The 22,033-nt window shown below is 34.6% G+C and overlaps 1 protein-coding gene across 1 annotated transcript in view; it reads left to right on the forward strand.

The window, feature by feature from the left end:
• Window positions 1-20,976, forward strand: part of Agps (alkyldihydroxyacetonephosphate synthase) — a 484,483-nt gene extending 463,507 nt beyond the window's left edge. The window contains exon 6 of the mRNA XM_089593784.1: window positions 20,098-20,976. Within this exon, the coding sequence (XP_089449910.1) occupies window positions 20,098-20,871 (774 nt within the window). The 3' untranslated portion in view covers window positions 20,872-20,976. The remainder of the gene's footprint in view (window positions 1-20,097) is intronic.
• Window positions 20,977-22,033: the final 1,057 nt, after the last annotated feature.

Genomic DNA, 22,033 nt, shown 5'->3' on the forward strand with positions numbered 1-22,033 from the left:
AATCTGGACGTTTGTTAAATATATCAGCATTCTACAAAAACTGAGTTGTTCACGCCATCACGCGCGTCTTACATTTATTTATATCAGGCTAGATAGTTGGCAATCTCAACAGAGTGTTTAAGAAAGAATAACTACTTATGCTGCCTCTCTAGCTTACTGAGCTCCTACATTGTCAGCGTCGAAGGGGCGTTTAGTGGACCCTACAGGCTGCCTTAATTGATATAACCAACTCACATTTTAATATATAAAATTATACTAGTGGGGCTACATACACCCCACTATGTTTTAAAACCATGAAAACAGAGGTTGCTTAATATGAAATCATATACCTTAAGATAAAAAAATGCTAGAAAAATGAATTTTAAAAAAAATGTATGTAATTGAATTGCCAACCTAACCTAAACATAAATGAGTTTCTGCCATTTTTTCTACAGCCAATGAGACGGCTTGTTTTTAATTACTTCTTTGGTAAAAAAGGCGTACGAAAGGGGAGATTCTGTTATTTTCATGTCTAGTTCCGTCAAATAACGTCTTTTGTGTTTGAACATAACCTTAAATTGTTCTAAAACGATGGAAAGAGAGGTGGCTTAGCACGAAGTCAACATGTCAAGATAGAAAAATGCTAGAAAAACAATTTTTTTTAATTGTAGGTAATCGAATTGCCAATCTAGGTAAATTATAGTTGAGTTTGAATGATGATAGCCTACTCTAAAAATAACTCAACTTTTCCATTCTTTTTTTTTAGTCAATGAGACTGCTTATTTTTAATTATTTCTTTGGTGAAAAAGGCACACAAAAGGGAAAACGTTGTTATTTTTATGTACAATCACACTATTTTTTTGTACTAAAATTGTCAATCTTTAACAACGTTATAACAACGCAAATTCAAGAAAGCTAATTAATGTTTAAACTTACAAATTTACTATATGAATGCCACATCTGCATTTCATAATTACGATGGGGATCACTTAAGTTTTGTATCACAAAAACACTTTGCTTTATATCGGATGATATTTGAATTTCCAACATATAGTCTTTCCTAACATTGAATCAGCATGTTATGCAGAATAAAATAGGCTTTAATTGATTTTATGTAAAATTACCTATGTTTTTTAATATTTAAGTTCGTACTTAGAAATACACACAATTTTGTTGGCTGCCCTAATACATTAATAAAAATAATATACGGAAATGATTATGGACATTGAGTCCAGAATCTTAGACTGTGAACTGCAAGTAATTTATTTCTCAGACAATATTCATGTGTAATATTGATTGAGTAATCTCACTACTAAAAATGACATTTTTGCTCTTTTACGCCTTTTTTATCGAAGAAGTAACTGAAAACAAGCAGTCTCATTGACTTAAGAAAAAAATAGCAGAAACTCTTTTGCTATTAGGTTAGGTTATTATTATTAATTTGAATTTAACTATAGTTTTTCTAGATTGGCAATTCGATTACCTACAGTTTAAAAAAAATTCATTTTTCGAGCATTTTTTTATCTTGAGATATTTGATTTCGTGATAAGTCACCTCTGTTTTTATCGTTTTAAGATAATTTAAGGTTATGTTTGAACATAAAACAAGTTTTTTGGTATAATTTTACATGAAAATGACAACATTTTCTCTGTGTATGCCTTTTTTATCAAAGAGGTAATTAAAAACAAGTGGTCTCATTGACTAAAGAAAAAAATGTCAGAAACTCATTTATTTTTAGATTAGGTTATTATTTAAACTCAACTATAGTTTTTCTAGAGTACCCTAAAGTACCCAGCACAGCTGTGGATGTATTCCAATCGTAATAATGATACTGGCTCACCTTTGACGAGCCACTAAAATGGCCCAAAGGAGCTACTACAATGCCCACAAGAAGCCACTTCTCGTTGATCCTGAAATCACTAACCAGGAACTGGCAGCCACTACTCGCTGTGCTCGAGAAGAGCAAGAAGTGCGCCCCGCGACCCGAGTCACCTCTAGCCACGGGTCGTCTAGCCACTTGGAGTGAGGGGTCCGTAGATGCGCCGCTTTCACTATCTCACGCACCATGCGCACACTACAGCCACTACATATACAGACGAAAACAACCTAATGCACTTACTTATCTGCACTTCTGTTAATTGTCTAAATAAGCGAAATCCCGAGCGGCTAATCCCCGATGATCTAATACGCTTGCTTGTTTGCACTTTTGTTTATTTTTTATGTAAACAACATGCTAAGTGGCTCATCCCAAATAACCTGATACGATTACATACTTAAATTTATTATAATTTCAATAAAAAAAAAATTCTATATTCGAATCCCACGAATTCTAACTTACTTGCATGCCCACTGTGATTTTTTATTCAATAGGAAACGAAGGACTAAAAAGTTAATTTTTGGTGGCTTTATGTGCTCAAATAATAGTTTGTATTAGTTATTTAAATTATAATAATTTAAGATCTCATTCTGAGTGTCATAAATATCTCTCAGTGAAATAAGTAATTTCCTTACTCTTGGAGAAAATTACTCTTTGTTCTTAAACGTTTTTATGAAATGTATCCGTACCTTACGTACAATTTCATATGCAGTTTGAAGGTATGCAATTCAATCGAATTGTGGATATAAAAATTAATAACAAATAAAAGGAAATCTCAGCATAGTATAGAAGTACAAGCCGAACCTATAAAATCATGACTACCCTGCATACTTAAAAATTTTACTTCATAAATGAAAAAAACCTAAATAAACAATCTGTAAAATAATTTTTTTTACCGATAAGAGCACGTGTTAAATAGATGATTTATTTCTTGAGAATGGTGAGGCTAGGGTGTCTGAAATTTTAATATCTTATTCTTCATATAATTGTTAGCTTATGCAAATTTTTTTAAGGCGTTTCTAAATTTTTGGATTTTGTAACACTACCCCCTGAAGAAGCCTGTTATGGCCATAGTTCGTGATTGATGACAGCCAGCGCCACCATGTTAGAGCTAAAAAAAACTTTAAGCGGGCATTCGAAAACTATTTGAAATACATTTTACATCAATTATATATGTGGTAAATTTGTAAAATCTACTAGCCTTATATCGTTAAAGACAGAATGTAATATACGTACAATTAAATCTTGGCTTTTTTCTTTCAAATTTTACTTATTAATGCAATTCTAGTTTTTTTTGGGCAGTCAAAAACACAAAAAATATTGTATTTTGGTTTATAGAGCATTCCACTCTATTAATAAGACAGCAAATAAATTTTCTGAAAATCTATAGTCCATAAGATCATACGGAAAACAATCAGACATAAAAATTTATCTTACTTTTTCTTTCGTTAAATCAATAAATCATTTTTGTTCAGTGTCTTACAGATTTCCTAGAATAGAAATATCATGCATCCAAATTCTTCCATCAGATAGCGTCAATTCAAAAATTTTGGGGTGAGTGTGAGCAGCATAATTCTTTTTTTCTGATCTTTCGACGATGCAAACTTTTCTCCAAATCGCTCTTACGTTGCGATACCTGCTTTAAGATATTTATCATTGTTGAGTTTTTCCTCATTTTTGAGCTTGGAAGCCGAAATTTTGCACTGTAAGCATATTATAGCCTTATCTTGAACGAATGGAAATTGTTATTTCAACGATTGCAGAAATTGCACTAAGCTTTTGTTTACGTGATGATTTTCTTTATTCAAGGGATTACAGTATACAATTATATTAAATACTAATTTTAAAAAGTGAAATATAACAATTAAATATAGTTGGCATTCAAGGATGCGTTACCATAGCTCTGTTTCAGCTCACTATAATAATCATAATACTTATCATAGGCAAATCACTTTCTAAATAACAGGAATTTTAAAAAAAGTGCAACTTACGGTAGAAAATAAAAAATGTCCTAATAATTATAATCAAAGAGTATCAAAACAATACAAAGACAAAACTTTTCTTATATAGTATTTAGGTTAGGCGTACTTGTTTACAGTCAGAATAAATAAAAATTATGCCTCGTGGTGTGTGGCGACGTTAGGAGCGGTGCGGTGGCGGGCTCGTAGCAGCTGCTTGTGCCATGCGGTGACTCGCACCTATGAATTCATCGGTCCAATGTATAAAAATATCAAAAATACTATATAATATATATATTTATATATTTGCACCTCATATGCATGTACTTAATGGATTCTTTTAACCCTGAGAGAGTCGGATCCTAGGAGCCTATTATCTAAGGAACAAAACAAGCCCAAAATTAGGTAGATATAGTGAAAATTCATGGAAAGTAAGAAGTTAAGCCTTTTTTTGGGGCTCTTCGAAACAAGGCGAATTAAATCTTACTACAATTTGTACAAATCAGTTAATTACTGAAAAATTTGGCCACTATCTAGAATCTGCCATTGTGAATTTGGCTATCTGGACCCCGGATTCATGATCAATGAACCATAAAAACCCCATGTACCAAATTGGGTATAAATCAGTTGATTTTAGATACTTTTTGCAGCCATCTTGGATCCACTTTTTTGAATTTAGCTAATTTGACTTCAGATTCGTGATTAGTGGTCCAAAAAAACTCCTGTATACCAAATTTAGTGCAAATCAATCTAATTCTACCACGCTTTTATGTACCCTGAGTAACTGGACTACTAAAATTTACCATATATATAACTTATATACATATATATACGAAATTTTTTAACCCCAGAGAGAAACGGATCCTGAAACCTATTATCTTAGGAACAAAACAAGACCAAAATCAAAAGGATAGAGTAAAAATTCGTGGGAAGCCGGAATTTTTTCCGCTTTTTATGCTTTCTGAACCTTGCGTCACAGGATTAAATTTTGACATATGGTATGCAGTCACATACCCTTGGCGTATCCAGGATGTGGCAGGAGGGCCAAGGCAAACAGTGCAGGATGTTGAAGTGACATTTTTTATTTGTCATGGTCTATATTTAGTCTGAGACTTAAAGTGTAAGTACAAATTTTTTAATTAAAAACACCCTTCAAAAAGATCTCGCTAACGATCTAGGACAAAATGTGTTTAAATTTGCTACTTCCTTCATTTTTTTCTTAACCTTACTTTGTATACTGGCCTAACGCAAATGTTGGACGTGTTCATTAAGCAGTTTTATAAGAAACCTTCACTATAGAATATGTCAAATACTATCGTAAGTTATTTTCTGCCTCACCTTTGACTGTATCGCTAACCCCAAATCTCTACATCATTCACAATGTAGGGTGTTTTTCATTAAGAAATTCATTTACAATAGATAAATGGTTTTTATTTTCTAATGGCAAGAAATATAATCCACGAGAAAATATAAATCAACGTTTTCAAAATATTTGACTAATTTATCGTAAAAATGACTAGTGTGTTCTAATTTTTCGCTCAAAAAATATGTTAAGGACACGTTGTTCTGTGGGTGGACACCCTGCCGCCTAAGTATGTAGGAAAATCAAATTTCCAGGTATGTTGTCTATTTAAAGTCTTTTTTTTCTCCCTAATCTACTGGTGTCAACTTCAAATTTCAAGATATTCTTATCTGTTCGATTCAATATTCTGCCAATAATTGTTTTATTTTGAGCCACCTTACTTTTCAGTTATTGACTAAAGATATCTACCAAAAAACACACGATTACAGTATAGTATGATATTGCCTGTGTCATTAATGTATGGTCAAACTGATGACGTAATAGTTTGTACAGCATAGTATGTAGAATTCACATGTCTGTTACATGGTTTGTACGTCTCCACAAGTCCTTACTATCTCCTAATTTACATCTTTTTTCCAAGCAATTGAATATTTTCTTATGAAATTCTCCTCAGACAACGCAGTCATCTATTCTACCATTGATTTATAGGACACAGTGATCAACTTTAGGATATTTTTACCGATATTGGGTTTAGGTTACAGGGTTTAATGGAAGATTCTCTTCCATAAACTATCTAATTCAGTGTGCTGACCTTTTTAAAACTAATAGTAACTATAACGATGAGGTGGCCAGATATTTACTTTCCTTGAAAATGCAATGCTTAAAGGTCTAGACATTATTAAAATAATCCACTATTCATCTCAAAAATCAAATCAGTGATTTTTTTGCATCCTGAGAACTCATTACATCAAAAAAGCCCAAGAAAAAATTTTGATTATCGATGTGAAACATCTGTTGGCGCGCTTGGGGGTTCGACTGACTCAATGAAGCAACCCGTGCGATGGCATAATCTCTGGTTTGATTCGGCTCGGCTCGGCTCAGCTCTCTGTCTCTTTCTCGACGCGTTTACTGCCGCCCCTCTCTCGTTTGTAACGTATACTGCCCGTATATATGCGGCGGCACAGCCGAGTGGCCTAGCGACATCTAGCAGGTGCAAGTAGAGGCTGATTTCGCGTGAGGTCTATTCTATCTATTGAGTGAGAAACGCATCGTCATTATACTACATCTCACTTCGGCCAAGGAGGCAAGAACTCCTTCAGCTGTGGGAGCTGCTAGGAGGAGAGGGAGAGAGAGACTGGGCCGCACCAACAAGAAGTCCGCTCTTGGCCTCCCGGCAAGAAGCAAGCATGACCTTGCCACTTTTACCTAAGCTCATTGCACTTTTTAATAATAGCACAGTTGTACTTTTCATGAATTAATAATTAAGTTTTTCTAAAGAGTGTTATTGTTCTTTCAACATGTGCCACTCTCCACTCCCACAGATATAGATAAGCATTTGCACACCAAATATATAGCTATATAGAAGATTATATAATATGTTAATATCCTATGAAATTTGTACGTATAGTGTATACATACGCACGTACATATATTATATATTATATATGTGTAAAAAAATTTTTTCAAATTTTCCGGACTCCGAGAATCGCACCCAAATCGTATAGATTGGTAGTCAAGGACCTTATTGATTGTGCTACGCAGCATGACGATCTGATGTCTGTTCTTATTACTTATTGTAAGTGTGAACTAAAATTGTGTTGGTTTGATCGTAGAGTGAGGTGTCCGCGGGGAAGCAGGGCATCGACGGCAGCACTAATTGTTTGGTGGGAGACACTTACCCCGGTAAATCGTTGAAAATATCAATAGGCGTATACTCTAGTATTGACTGATAAATAATCAATAGAAGAAAGAATAATTTGGTTCGTATTGCTTTCGATATGTACGTTCGCTACTTGGAATAGTTAAAATCCATCCAAGTGAACGTTCATCATAAATATTGGTAGCAGAGCTTTGGAAAATTTCAAGGCTACGTGACGTCACACATCACGGCAGCCCGGCAAAACATCAACAAGCGTCGCGTTGGCCAGAGGACAAAGCCAAGTACAAGAACGGAGATTCTTCATTCTTCTTGGTGCGGATCTTCTAAGCACACAGCGAGGCAGTCTACCTTCTCCGACACTTCTTCATCTTCGTCCCACTTACATCTGCTCACGGCCCATGGTCTTCGGCAATTGGATGAGCCCGATTACGTGAGGGACAGGTGTACCTAGAAGTAAGCCAAGCTGATTTTGTTTTCTTCGTCCCTCTGGGCCTCTTGTTGATTTGTTTATGTGTGGACGCACGTACCTCAAGTGAGATGATTCACTGTAAGTCGTTAGAAAGAATAACTTTATTTTAAAAATGATGTCTATACTTCAATTGAAACTGAGTATATTAGTGCTAAATCTCATTTGCAAAACAAACTAGTCTAATTTGGCAGCTCTGGTCCGCCTACCCAGACTTCTCAAATCGTTCAAAATATTAGGCAAAACGTTCCCAATCTCTCACTTCTAACAATTGCGTTGCCTCCTTTTACCGGCAATCAAGACAAGTGGGAGAGCTTCAAGCAAAGGTTTTGTTCAATGATAAAAGATGAAGCTAACATTCCTCGTGTCGTCAAGCTTCAACACTTATTAAACGCGGTTCAAGGTCAAGCAGGCCAACGGCTTAAGACACTTGGTATTGCTGATGCTAATTTTGACGTGGATTGGGAGAAATTATTACGTCGTTATGATAAAACGAGAATCGGTCTTTTTAACACGTTAGAAAATTTAATTCAACTTCCAACAGTCAAAACGCGCAATGTACAAGACCTGAATGAGCTTGTTGACCGTGCCAAAGAAGCCGTGCGTGCACTACGCGAATTGCAATGTCCAATTGACCAATGCGATAATTGGATTGTACAGTGCATCAAACGAAAACTAAATAGGTCTGAATCAAAGTCAGTTCCCTTTTGTGACCTTTGTAGAGATACTCATTGGTTACAACAATGCTCTAAATTCAATGAGCTAGCTCAAGCTCAGCACCTTGAATGTTGCAAAAAGGAAAAGCTTTGCTTAAACTGTTTACAAAAAAATCACTTTTTGAAAAACTGCCCTTCGACAAACAGATGTTTCACTTGCCAAGCAAAACACCATACAAAATTACATTGCGATGTCAAGCAGAAAACCGCATTTAGTTCGCGCGATAATAAAACCTTGCAAGCTCAGACGACTAACATGCATACTGAATCGTCCCTTCAGGAAAATGCTTCTTCTCAAATTGTTTCGCATACAGCTACTGTAAGAGCATCAATACTGCTAGCGACAGCACGCGTGATTGTAGAGAGCTCAAGCGGAAAATCCCTTTTAGTTCGCGCTTCAATTGACCCAGGCTCCGAGCGCTACTTCATTACTAAGCACATAGTTCAGCTTCTCAATCTTACTTCGCAAAAAGCTTCGTTTTCTGTAATTGGCGTAGGAGCTGGAGAATCTTTAAAAGCTACTGCAGTTACACACGCAATACTAAAATCGCCAAAGAATCGAGATTTTGCACAACCATTCTCGGCATTAGTTCTAAATGAGCTTACTCATTGCTTGCCTAGAGAAAAATTTGCTAGGTGCAATCGGCCGCATTTAGAACGCTTAGATCTTGCAGATCCTCAATTCTGTGAGCCTGATAACGTTGATTGTATATAGGGGCAGACGTTTATTCATCTATTATTCTGGAAGGGCTATTTAAAAGCCCTGACAGAGCTCCTCTTGCGAAAAATTTGGTATTTGGTTGGCCCATTACCGGCATGGCGTCATCCAAGCTGAGAATTTACTTGAAGGTTGCATACAAGTTCATCATACGTACACAGAATCAAATCTTTCAGAATTAATTACAAAGTTTTGGGAATTGGAGGAGGTACCTAGCAAAACTTTTATGACAGCAGAGAAAGAGCTTTGCGAAAATCACTTTATAGGCACGTACTCTCGTGACAAGAAAGGTCGTTTTATAGTTCGTTTGCCTTTTGCGAAACGGCCTGTTTTTGCTCCTTCGAGACCAATTGCTGCTGCGTGCCTCTCTCACTCGGAGCATAGACTCCTGCGTGACTCAGATCTTTTGAAGGTTTATAAGGTAAAAGTACGCATTCGTGGATTATGTCCCTATTATTAAAATCAGAAATAAATCAATAAATACCTAATAACTCTTAGTTTGTAAAGCAAAATAAAAAATATGACTGAAAGGTGTGACATAATAACACTGCAGAAATATTATATTAATCATGTTAGTTAATTCTAAGTGGGATAAAAAAAATTATAATTTCACTGATGTATAATTTTATTGAACTGTATGCCTTTTCAGTCGAAGCAGACGCTACAAATGACTTTTTTGTTTTTCATGTTTTTGAAACTTTAGTAAAATTGTCATATGTAAAAGTACTTGAAAAAACTTGACGAGCCTTTAAAGATTACTTTTGAATTTAAGAATAATAGCCAAATAATTTTTTTCATTTCAAAAATAAGGATTCCAAATAGTGGACATCCATTCAGTGCCAATGCCATATTTATGAAAATGAGTTGCGAAAATTTCATAATACGAACAAGGCTGCTTAACAGCTAATGTACGTATTTATGAAATGAAGCGCATAGTATAGTCGATTGACTGTTATTGTAATTTACAAGGCAAAAGATGTGTTAAATTGTTTATCTAGTGCATACCTTTTAGTAAAAAATTATTCCGTATGTATTGCAGTCTCAAGTTGAATAGTTATTTGTATGCAGAAGTACGTGCTATATCTCTCATGGTTAATCTTTTATTCGTGAGTAATTCGAACCTCTAAACAATAACAAAAATTTACAACACAATTTTGATGATTGTTATAAAAATATTAGATTGATGGTATTTCTTTATTTATAGATTGGTGCTAACAAGTAAAATTGAAAACTTATATAATGCCAAGCCAAAAATAAAAAAAAACCAAGTGATAAAGAATGCCAAAAAAAAAGAGAAAAGTCAAACAAGAGAGTAAGTCAAGAGTTAAAAAAAACATTCCAAATACAAAAAAAGGTAAACTGAAAAGGAAAAAGTACTCTGCAGAAAATTTACGCAGAGCTATTGAGTGTGTTGGAAAAAAAACCTCGTTGAAGCAGGCAGCAGAAAAGTTTGGGGTCCCAATAACTACTCTCTTTAGAAAAATCAAGAATCCAGAGAAGCTGTCATGTAAAAGTGGTCCTCCAACTATTTTGTCAGAATTAGATGAAAAAGACGTAAGTACATGGATCAAATACCGGGTTGCAACAGGAGCACCAATCACAAAAGTACAACTTCTGGATTCTGTACAGATGTATGTAAAAAGTTTAAAAATCAAAACTCCGTTTAAAGATGACAGGCCAGGTCGTCATTGGTATGAGGGACTTCTCAACCGACATCCTGATTTGTCCATAAGAACACCTCAAAATTTAACTTTGGACAGGGCTTCAGTGACTAAAGCTGATATTAGGGACTAGTTTGCTGGTATAGAAACATATTTGTCCGGTAAAAGTCTGTTGAATCTTGAAAGTTTTCAAATATTCAATTGTGATGAGAGTAGCATACGGCTGTGCTCACAATCACAGAAGGTTTTGTCAGAGAAGGGTGCTCGCACTGTATACAAAGTCGTTGGTGGACATGAAAAGGAGTGTCTAACTGTCCTTTTTATGTATTCTGCTAATGGTACTCGTGCTCCTCCAATGATTCTCTATAAATACAAGGAAAGAGTGCCCATAAAAATAGCAGAAAATTGTCCAAAAGGTTGGGGGATTGGAGTCTCTGAATCTAGATGGATGACTTCTGTAACATTTTTTGAGTACATTACAAATGTTTTTTATCCTTGGTTGTTGGAGAGTGGCGTTAACTTTCCTGTTATAATATATTTTGATGGACATTCGTCTCACATGACGATGCCTCTTGTTTCATTTTGCAGAGCAAAAAATGTTTAATTGATCTCACTCTTTCCCAACACACATTATGCAGCCATTAGACATAGGTTTTTTTCATCCCTTTAAGGATACATGGAAAAAAACTGTTACCCAATGGTTAGCTCAACATGAAAAAATGAAATTAGAGAAAGATGAATTCGCTATTGTTTTAAAGGATGCCTTAGATTGTATGCCAGATGAGAAAAACACTATTATAAATAGTTTTAAAGCCACTGGACTTTATCCATTCAATCCTAATATAATTAATTACAACGTTCTAAACAAAGGAAACAAAAAATCAAACACTAACGAAGATGAGAACTCATTGACTGTTACAAATCTAAAATCAGATTCACAGTTGCCAAGGGACCAGTTTTTATTTAAATTTGAGAAAGATCTAGATTAAAATTTATTAAATAAATTTTTAGCGTGCCAAGTTACAGCAGTATGGGAAGGTGACATAGAAAACAGAGGATTATTTGAATATTGGCTGAGGAAAAAGAATAATGTTAATGGTTCTCATTATTTTTATTATTACTTACATTGAATTGTTATTTATTTGAAAATACTTTATTTTGATACTTACTTTACTATGACAAAATTATTCAATTTTAATGATTTTTACTTACAAGAGTAATTTTTGGTATTTTATTTATTTATAATTTTTGTGTTCAATTGTCATAATTAAAAATAATAATTTTTTTTAAATTACTTTTATTTTACCATTTAAATATCTTTTATTTACACGATTTACATTTACAAAATTTTTAAAAAGCTCATTCATATGTTGTATTTTCAATTTTTTATTCAAAATTACTTTCATTTTTAAATTCTAGTTACAATTTTTATTATCTTTTCTATTTACAATTTCTATTTTTATTATTTTATTATTAATTTTTTTTATAAGTTATGTAACTTACAATGTATCATTTTTTATATTAATATTATTTTTAATTTAGAATATAAATCAAGTTCAAAGCCTGTTATTAAGAATATCAAAACGTTAAATAATCATAAGGTGATAATTCAAGAACTTCCTCCTGAGACACTGGAACCTTCACCTATTCTAACGATAAATTCACTATCACCAATAAGTAATGAATTGAAAAGTAACTCACTCCATGAATTTATCAACCTGGATGTTTTACCAAATGATACGATTAATGCAGTTATCGATTCAAAGAATCACGATCACTACTCAATACAAGATCTTGATATTATATACGATCCAAATACGATAGAGCTGTCAATGACAGATAATGTAAATTCCATCGCTCCAATGCAAAGTATTGAAAACAATTGTGAATTTATTGGCTCTGTTCGGAAATGATGCGTTGGTTAAGTATTAAGTTGGTACCTACCCCCACCCTTGCTTAACTAACTGACCGTGTGTTCGCACATGTAAACAATAGTTAATCAGCTGGTCACGTTTTGGCACACTTTAGGCGCTTTCAAGTCCTCTCTTTAACCTTAAAAGCGCTTAAAGTGCGCCAAAACGTGATCAGCTGATGAACTATTGTTTACATGTGCGAACGCACGGTCAGTTAGTTAAGCCAGGGTGGGGGTAGGTACCAACCAAAAACTTAACCAACGCATCATTTCCGAATAGAGCCATTGTGGATCTGACAGTATCCAATTCCTTGAACATGGAGAAGAAAATAGGTTTATTAATTATCTATTTATTTTACCATTGAGACTTCTTAATTATTTTCCAATGATTTGCTATGTTAAAACTGTATTTTTTTAGAATCTGCTCCAACTGTTACAAATAAAGGATCTGCCATTTGTAAGGAAAATAATAAACTTATTCATACAAGCAGTAAGTATTAAAAAATCATACAATAATAAATAACTGTATCTTGATGTACATGTATTTAACACTCAAAATTATCAGATAATTCGCAACAAAGCTTTGCACAAGCTTTTACGTTCCCTTGCGAATTTAGGCCCAAAAATAAAAAAATCGTGGCAGAAAAAAAACGAAAACAAAAATTACCTGCAGTAAGCACATCAGACGAGTGGGTTCAATGTAACAATGAAAAACGAGAAGAGCAAAGACTTAAAGAAGAACAAATATTAAAGAAGAAGCAGTTAACAGAAGAGAAAAAAATATTAGCTGAGGAACAAAAAAAATTAACTGAAAAGATACGAGAAGTTCAAAAAAGTATTAAAAAAGAAGAACTATAATTTATTAATTTATTCTATTATTTTTTACTATAATAACCTTTTTTTCGTTCAATGAATAAGAAACAAAACTTTTTCAAAGTTACTTGTCATCGTACATCATACTATTTCATGTCCATTGTAGTGTATATTTGACTATAAATAATATAAATTTTTATAAAACTTGCCTTTACTCAATAAATAATCCTTGTTAATTGTAAGTTTCATAAATAAATACTGAAATTATTATTATTTTTAGTTAGATGTTAGCCTGATTTCATAATAGAGACATACGTGATGAAATACAGGGACAACAGTAAATTTCTCATTTCATGATACGTACATAAAAATGTTATGAACTTTTAATTATTTACTTATTAAATTGCTATATATTCTTTTTTTTAATTTATGAATTTGTTCATTGAGAACTTATTTATTGACTAGCAAAAATTTTTTTATTGTGTACGATTGTATTAGCTTAAAATAATTGTATGAATCTTCATGACTGATTTTCTTTCCATAATATGTACTTTTACCTTAATGAATTTATGCTGGACTATCCTAAAAAAAAACCCATATGAAAAAAGTAACCATTTCGCATCTCATTAGGCCCAACTATTATTTTCCGCATCATCCAGTAGTTAAGCCAAGGAATTCTTTAAGGATTTGAGTAGTATTCAATGCATCGCAAAAAACTCCCTCCGGGTTGTCGCTCAATGATTCACTTCTACCGGGACCCAAGCTTCAATCTGATATCGCTATGGTGCTCACCCATTAGCGCTTTTTTAAATTCGTATTTACAACTGACATTGTAAAAATGTTTAGGAAAATTTTAGTGCACCATGATGACGCTGACTGGCAAAGGATCCTGTGGAGAGAGGACTTCACCCAGCCACCTCAGGACTTTCAATGCGAACGACTTAAACTTGCTTGATGGGTTGGTAGAAGCTTCTACTTCTGAAGTAGAGGTCAACATTGATGATGAAGTATCTACTCTTAGCCTCAAGTGGCGGCCAAGTGTTGATTCATTTATATTTAGAGTGTCATCTACGCAAAATAATTTGGCAGTGTCCAAGAGATCGATATTATCTGAAATTGCTCGACTATTTGATCCTATAGGTTGGCTTGCCCCTGTAATTATCATCGCCAAGATCATCATGCAGGACCTATGGTTAAGCAACATAGGATGGGACAACATGAGCTCGACGGTGTTTCAACTTTAAGCATTCCACGATGAATTCCTCACAACAAGCCTGTGCAGCAGCCGTCTATGCCGTGGTGCCCGATCGATCAGCGTCACTTGTGCTATAAAGAGCAAGATTGCTCTGATGAAAGTTCAATCGCTGCCCCGGCTAGAACTTTGCGCCACCACTTTACTTACTCGATTGGTCGTTCACTTGCTGTCTAAACTGTGCGTAGCTTTAAGCACCACTTTTTGCGAGTCCTTGGAAACACGACTTCAAGTTTCGAGGAACTCACCACTTTGGCAGCAAAAATTAAAGCCTGCCTAAACTCCAGGCCTATCTCTCCGCTAAGTAACAACGCCAATGATGCTGCAGCATTCATCCCAGCCCACTTCCTCGTGGGTTCATCGTTGCTCGTACATCCAGAGCCATTTGATGCATCACAAGAGCCCAAACAATATACTGATCGTTGGCGGCTAGTCAGCAGTCTCAGAGACTCATTTTGGTCCCGCTGGCGAAAGGAAGTTTTTCACCAGCTTCAAATTCGTAATAAATGGCTCAATATACATAATAATTGCTAGTCACAATCCATACTACTGATTCGATCTTTACTCGTTCCATCGTCAAGTTGAAAGTTGATAAAGCTACCTACTGATAGTGAGATTGACCAATGCTTCTCAACGAATCAGGAGAGTGCTGACTCAATAAGGCGGGCGAATGAGAAAAATTTCAAGATATAATTAACAAATTGTATACATTTATTTTTGTTATGACCTTACAAGCAAGTTTATAATAATCGTTTAATAAGCTTTCGTGCCTAGATTGGTTGAAACATAAAAAAAGGAATTTCCTGTTTTTCTTTTTTTATTATTCTTTTTCAATTTTTTGATGCATCGTGACTTCTGAAAAAATGATCCATAGCTTAATTTTGTTTTGATTTGAGATATTAATTGTATTAGATTTAACTCAATTTTACCTTTTTTCTAGTATTGTTATACCACTTTATCTCCAAAAATGGTTTAGGATACAGATCTCTCCGACCAATAGGCTTTCCTGTCTCGCGTTTAGCATTTCGGGTTTAGTTTTATACCCACGCCTTTCCTCTTTTTTTTGACGCTTTTATGCGTCAAGGCGAGTGATGTGTAAGTGTGAACTAAAATTATGTTGGTTTGATCGTAGAGTGAGGTGTCCGTGGGTAAGTGGGCCATCGACGGCGGCACTAATTGTTTGGTGGGAGACACTTACACCGGTAAATCGTTGAAAATATCAATAGGTGTATACCCTAGTATTGACTCATAAAAAGTCATTGTTGTAGTGTAAGTATCTCCCCGCTCCAATTTTCGCCGGTTTAGGGAGACACAGAGTAGACTTTAAGAGCTGCGGAGCGCTCTCGAACCTCGTCGATCGAGCGAACAGGACGCTCCCGCGTAGCTGTCGTTGCTCGCCCTGCTTTGCTGCAACTTTTTTGTCGGGCCATGCCAGCACATTTTAGTTCGAACAAAAGTTTGGGGCCGTCTCGCCAGTGCCATTACAATTGCCTACACTCAACTCGCATTCAACCAACACCTTGCGTTTTGGCAACTCGTAAGTCATAATTTTCGCCTGCACTTCAAATCAAGCTTAGAAGCATCTTGTTAGCTTAGCATTTTTCGTATTTTAAAACACCATTTACTTAACGACAACGTATTCCTTTTGCACGTCAACGTTGTAAGTAAAGCTTTCATTCATTAAGCATTTATACTTTTTCTTCATACATTTATTTTACGTCTCTGTGTTATTAAAGTTAAGAATGAAGGTTGTTTATAGCACTTTTCAATTAGTTTGTATTTTGTTGTTTTTATTTTGGCACTTATAATAATCTTGGTTGGAAAAATTTCGAAGCCAGCCTCTTATTTATAACAATGCACATATGTCTCTTAGTCGAACAAAGAATAATTTGCTTCGTATTGCTTTCGATGTGTACGCTCGCTACTTGGAATAGTTGAAATCTATCCAAGTGAACGTTCATCACTTATAGATACCAACTAACAAACTTCAGAATTAGAAAATTGATCTATAATAGGGTGTTTTTTATATTACATATAACTGAACCTGCCGATTTCAAAAGAAATAGTAATGATTATTTTTGAGCGGTCTAAAAACATCAAAATTATGTAAAATTATGTTTTAAAGTTAGTTTTGCTTACATCTTTAAACGGTTTGATATACAGAAAAAACAAAAATACTAGCGAGTAGGGCGAAAAATTTCCTATCAATAAGCACTTTTAATATTGTTTCGGCTACCGCAAAATGTTGAGAAACAATGAAAAAGGCGTTTCGGCAGTACCTGTAAAAGTAAGTGAAAGAGAGAGACCCATTGATCGTCTGCAGTCGCGCTTGCTCTCCCTCTCTCTCTCTCTCTATCTACTATGGACCTTTGGTCCTTAGCCTAATAAATCCACTCTACTCTATCTCTCTTTATTGTACTAATACAATTAGGCCTTTTTCACGGCTTTTTTTAACATTTTGCACATGTAGAAAATAATGAATTAATATAAAAGTTAGTATCATTTTTTCATCATTTAAAAAAATTTCTTCTCTGTGAACAGGATTATTTTAAAATATCAATATTTGACCATAATGCCAAGTTTTCCCGGGGTCATACAATTGTGTTTATTCAAACTCCATTTTAACCCGTCTTTAATAAAAAGCTAACAAAATTCGCGCATGTACGCAACTACGCACAATCAATAAGTATCCAAAAAGAGAAAGAAAGACAGAGAAAGCAATACATACGATCGTTTGTTAAACTAATGTATGTACTTATGTGTAGATAGGTAGTACAGATATACTCTTTTCCATGAACTATTGTTCTTTCTTGTTCTTGTTGTTTATATGTTAATAAACAAAATAAAAATATAAACATAATTTGCTTTTTCTAATCCATAAATATTCACTGATAAAAATACATATTTATTAGTGTTTTTAATATAAAAATATGAAATAAAGATTATTTAGAGTAAAAAAAACAAATACTTTTTCCTATCTCGCGCGTTTTAGAGAGGCTGGTGTGCGCTTGGTAGAAAAAGCAGGATTTGCCACATACATGACATTGCTTCATGGCTATCTTACGTCCCTCGGGCCCTGTTTCACAGATTCATCGGGCCGCAAAATAAACATGAAGACAACGGCACTTATCTGACAAAAATTACTATTTTTATCATAGACAATCAAATACTACCGAGTTCAATAACATATTCTTGAATGTTTCACATATGTCATGGGTCTCGAGCCCACACCTGGTTTTTTTTACGGGAATCAAACCATTAACCACTAAGCCATCAAAGCTCTGACCTAATAGTTTGTATTTTTGAGGAATTATACCGTAATCGCTTCTACCACCTACCAAATTACGGTTACCATTGGAGAGTGATTGAGTTCGACGGCTCTTGATTACTGGATTTTAAAGATACCACTAAGACAATAAAATTTATTTTTTAAGATGCCAATCTTACTAAAAATTCCTGTAACTAGGGCAGAGACAGCTTTTTGTTTCAATTAATTTCATATTTCGTTTGACAATGATTAAAATTTTTTAATAAGAATTATTTTCATCGTCTGCATATTTACTCTCCTTATCTTAGGCTTAAGATAAAATTTGCATGCAGAAAATGTCAAATACATTTCTAACAAGCAGCGGATTCGATTTGTACGTGAGAAATAACGATTTACTTTCACTTCTCGAGATCAAGGGAAACGTCATATTCCCACCTTCTTTATAGAAAAAACAATTATACTTTACGTAAAGGATGAATAGAATACCCATGCATACGTATTTTTACGCTCTTGGGGAAGTAAAGGTTTCATTCTAACCACCCCCCCCCCTCGAAACAAAATTTACTTTTTCCTACCTAGGAGGCTAAAATAGTCATTTTCGTTTTACGTAACAAAAAAAGTAATAATTTTTTCATGCAGTGGTAAAAATTATAGTAAATGTACTACGGAAGTTAGTAAAGAATATTCTAAGTCTTATGTCTATTCTTTTCCGAAGCAAAACTCAGGGTAATGAATATAAGATGTGAGATATTCTTTACTTTTCATGTATAAGTTGTGACATGGCAAATCGAAAGTATACACAAGCACGTCACAGAACCCTTGACACCAACGATAAATGGCAAGAATCTCGTAGCTAGCTCTCTCTCTCTTCTGCGCATGGCTTGCTATAGTGTGCGGAATCCTTGTGTGAAGCCGGGAAGCCACAGCGTTAAAAGTAGCTATAGAGCTCGGCCTGACTCTTCTCCCGTACGTCCTACCGGTATGCCGGAGGTGTGTGTGTGTATGTACGATGTTGAGTGAGTGGATCTGGAAACGACAGCTGTCGGTGTCAGTGTCCTGGAAGCGATTCTAGTATTGGTAACCACTGTGTAGGGCTACGTTAGTTGATAGTGTGTGGTGGGACGCATAGCATACGGTGTGCCTGCGCGGCGGGACAAGAGAGACACTTGATCTCGTTGCGAGGTTAGCACTGGAGCAGCGCGGCGCGGCCCCGCAGACTCTTGCCTGCCGAGTTACTGCTACGTAGTGAAGCTGAGACCTATTGCCACACACACACAAAGCCAGCCCTCACATGGTCACCCAGGTTCCTTGGTGCCCTCGACGCTGGTAACACTGCTGGAGGCATCAATAAACACTCCGCCGGAGCCAATCCTGGTATGTGTTGGTGCTATGAGTATAAGTGCGTGAAAGTGGTCGTCTCGATTATCCTACCCTAGCAATTTTAGAGTCAGTCCGAGTCCCCTATTGTAATTATAACACAAAAGTAAAACGCCAAGTGTAGTGTACCAATACAGCAAGCCACAACGCATGAACCTCGCCTTTGTGGTGTGCAACGTCGAAGTTGTAATCAAAGTAGCTGTTATTGACATAGATATATAAACTTTTATTATTCATACATAGTCTTAGGTTTTAATTCGTTTTGTGTAGCGCTGAGTGCAGCTGCAACAGGATAGTGCCTCAAAGTGTGTAGTATTGCAGAATACTCCCTGATACATAAAAAAGGACTATTCAGATCTGTTAGATATACGATACTACCTATTGCTGTATCCATCCAGTGCTGCACCTTACATGTAAAAATGTGATCTTCTCCCGAATAACATCACGATAAAAAGTCTCTTAGTAAGTAAAAGAAATAACCCATACGCGTTAGTCGCAATCCACGGCTAACGCGTTACTAGCGTTGAAAGGTGTTTCACCCACTACTTTTTTTTGCCGATCATAGTAAACAAAACCTTTTTTTTACATTATTTAGAAATTTAGCATGCACCTTCGTGCAACATTTTTTAGATGAGTAATATTGACACATATTTTCCATACTTAAAAATAGATGACTGATTCTTACAAAATATTTTGTCTGCCATTCTTGCTTCTTTAGTATATTGATTAAATGCTATAAATAAATAAATTCTGGCATTTCCGAAGTTTTCATAGATCGTCCATCATTTTATTAAAAATAATACCAATCAACACACAACAAATTTAATAGTATTCATTCAAATAAATATTTATTATCCGTTTACTATCATTAACTTTTGTATGGACCAGTAATATAAAATTTTGATAATTTTTTTAACAGGTAGCAAAAGAGCGCTGTCAGCCGGCCAGTATTCGACTAATGGACAATGAACAATTTAAATTTGGTCAAGCTCTAAGAGCAGAGTCATCTTGGGGAAATCTTGTACTACAAGGCTTGAAACATTCATATATTACTCGTATTAAAGGTTTCAACTTAGACAGCTTATGCGTGGCCACACTTTTATTTGAAGGCTATTCAAGTAAAGACATTAGTGAGCACGAAAAAAAAATTTACAATATCGTAAGACATTATGATGGTATTCCTTCAGGAGAAACAAATGGTGAACGTGGTTATACTCTTACATTTGTTATAGCTTACATACGTGATCTAGGTCTTGATTACAATGTATTAGCAGAAAGTTTTGAAACGTCAGTTTCATGGAATCGAGCTTCTTCACTATGTCGTCATGTCAAGACACGGGTTATAAATGAATGCTTTAACAGAGGAATCAATTATTTTTTAATTTCATGTCGCTTAACGCAGACGTATGACTCAGGCTGTTGTATCTATTTCTACATGGGTTTTAACTATGAGGCACTAAGTGATCCTATAAAAACTTATGAAGAAATTGAGGAATCAGCCAGGGAAGAGATACTCGCCTGTGGAGGTAGTCTCTCGCATCATCATGGAATAGGAAAAATGAGAGCACGATTTTACTCGGAAGTAGTAGGAGAAGCAAGCATATCTTTGTACAAAGCCACAAAAAATCATTTAGATCCTAAGAACATTTTTGCTACTGGTAACCTTGACCCTCTGTACAAATCTAAGCTTTAGTAATATTTAACTTTCTGTAACTTTATCCACATAAATTGTATAAAAACAATAATAAATAATAGTTCGTCCATCATATTATAGTAAACACAATGAAGAATAGTATTTATTAAGGGTGTTAACAAGTGATTAACAAATAATTTACAAACATCGATTGATCAAACATATAAATAAATATACATGTATATATATATATATGAATAAACACAACAGCACTAAAAAAAACATCAGTGAAAAGATAAATTTATTGTCATAATAATATTTTTCACACGATGGTAAATTCTGCCTCCAAACACTAAAGTTTAAAAGTAAGAAAAACTAGTTCATTATATGTTTAACATAAAACATGTAACTTTCTAGGATCTTTTTAGTGATTTCTAATAATAGTTGAGATTTTTACAACATATTATGAGTGAGTGTGATTAGAAAATATACGTTTTCGTAAAAATAGGTGAACACAAAAGCGCTTTACTTCGTTGCTGATCCAAAATCACTTTTAAATTATTTTATTTTTTTACGTACATGTCTAAAGATTTTTTAGTTTTTCTTTCCTCCGTACATCATTCATATGATTTTTACGGGTACCTTTTGCAGCCTTAATATAAATAGTGTTAATCCTATAAGCCAACTTATTAAAAAAATTACTATTATGTACATGGTACAAGCGGTTTTCTCTCTTGATGTCTTTGAGCCAGATGGACATCAGTGAATTTTTTGTAAGTATATTATTGAAGTTCTTAGGATACCTCGAACAATTTAAATATTTGAGGAAACTTTATTTTTTGTATGGTCTCAGACCTGTTAAAAATGATATGTGTATTCAACTGATCAATAATGTAAAAAAATAAACAAAACTGTTGTGGAAAAAAAGTAGAACTGAAATAGTAGTTATCGTAGTAGGAGCGCAAAGTAAAGCCCTTCAGGCGATATTTTTATGCGTTTACGCCTAAGTTGTGAACAACGTTTTTCTTTCCTATAGGCGCAAAGTCATGGGCATACTTTGCGTCCTTGGGGAGGAAACGTGATTGAAAGTCGCAAAGTCTTGCGAATATTGTACAGAAACTACTTTTTTCCGAATCTGGGCTAGGGTGTTATGTAACATATTTTGAAAAATAAAATTAATTGATGCCTAATAGTCTCATAGAATGTTGCATACTTAAAGAAA

This window comes from Copidosoma floridanum, unplaced genomic scaffold (genome assembly GCF_036245765.1).
Source record: "Copidosoma floridanum isolate Cflo_tuat_1 unplaced genomic scaffold, Cflo_Japanese_pri ptg000020l, whole genome shotgun sequence".
NCBI classification, from domain to species: Eukaryota; Metazoa; Arthropoda; class Insecta; order Hymenoptera; family Encyrtidae; genus Copidosoma; species Copidosoma floridanum.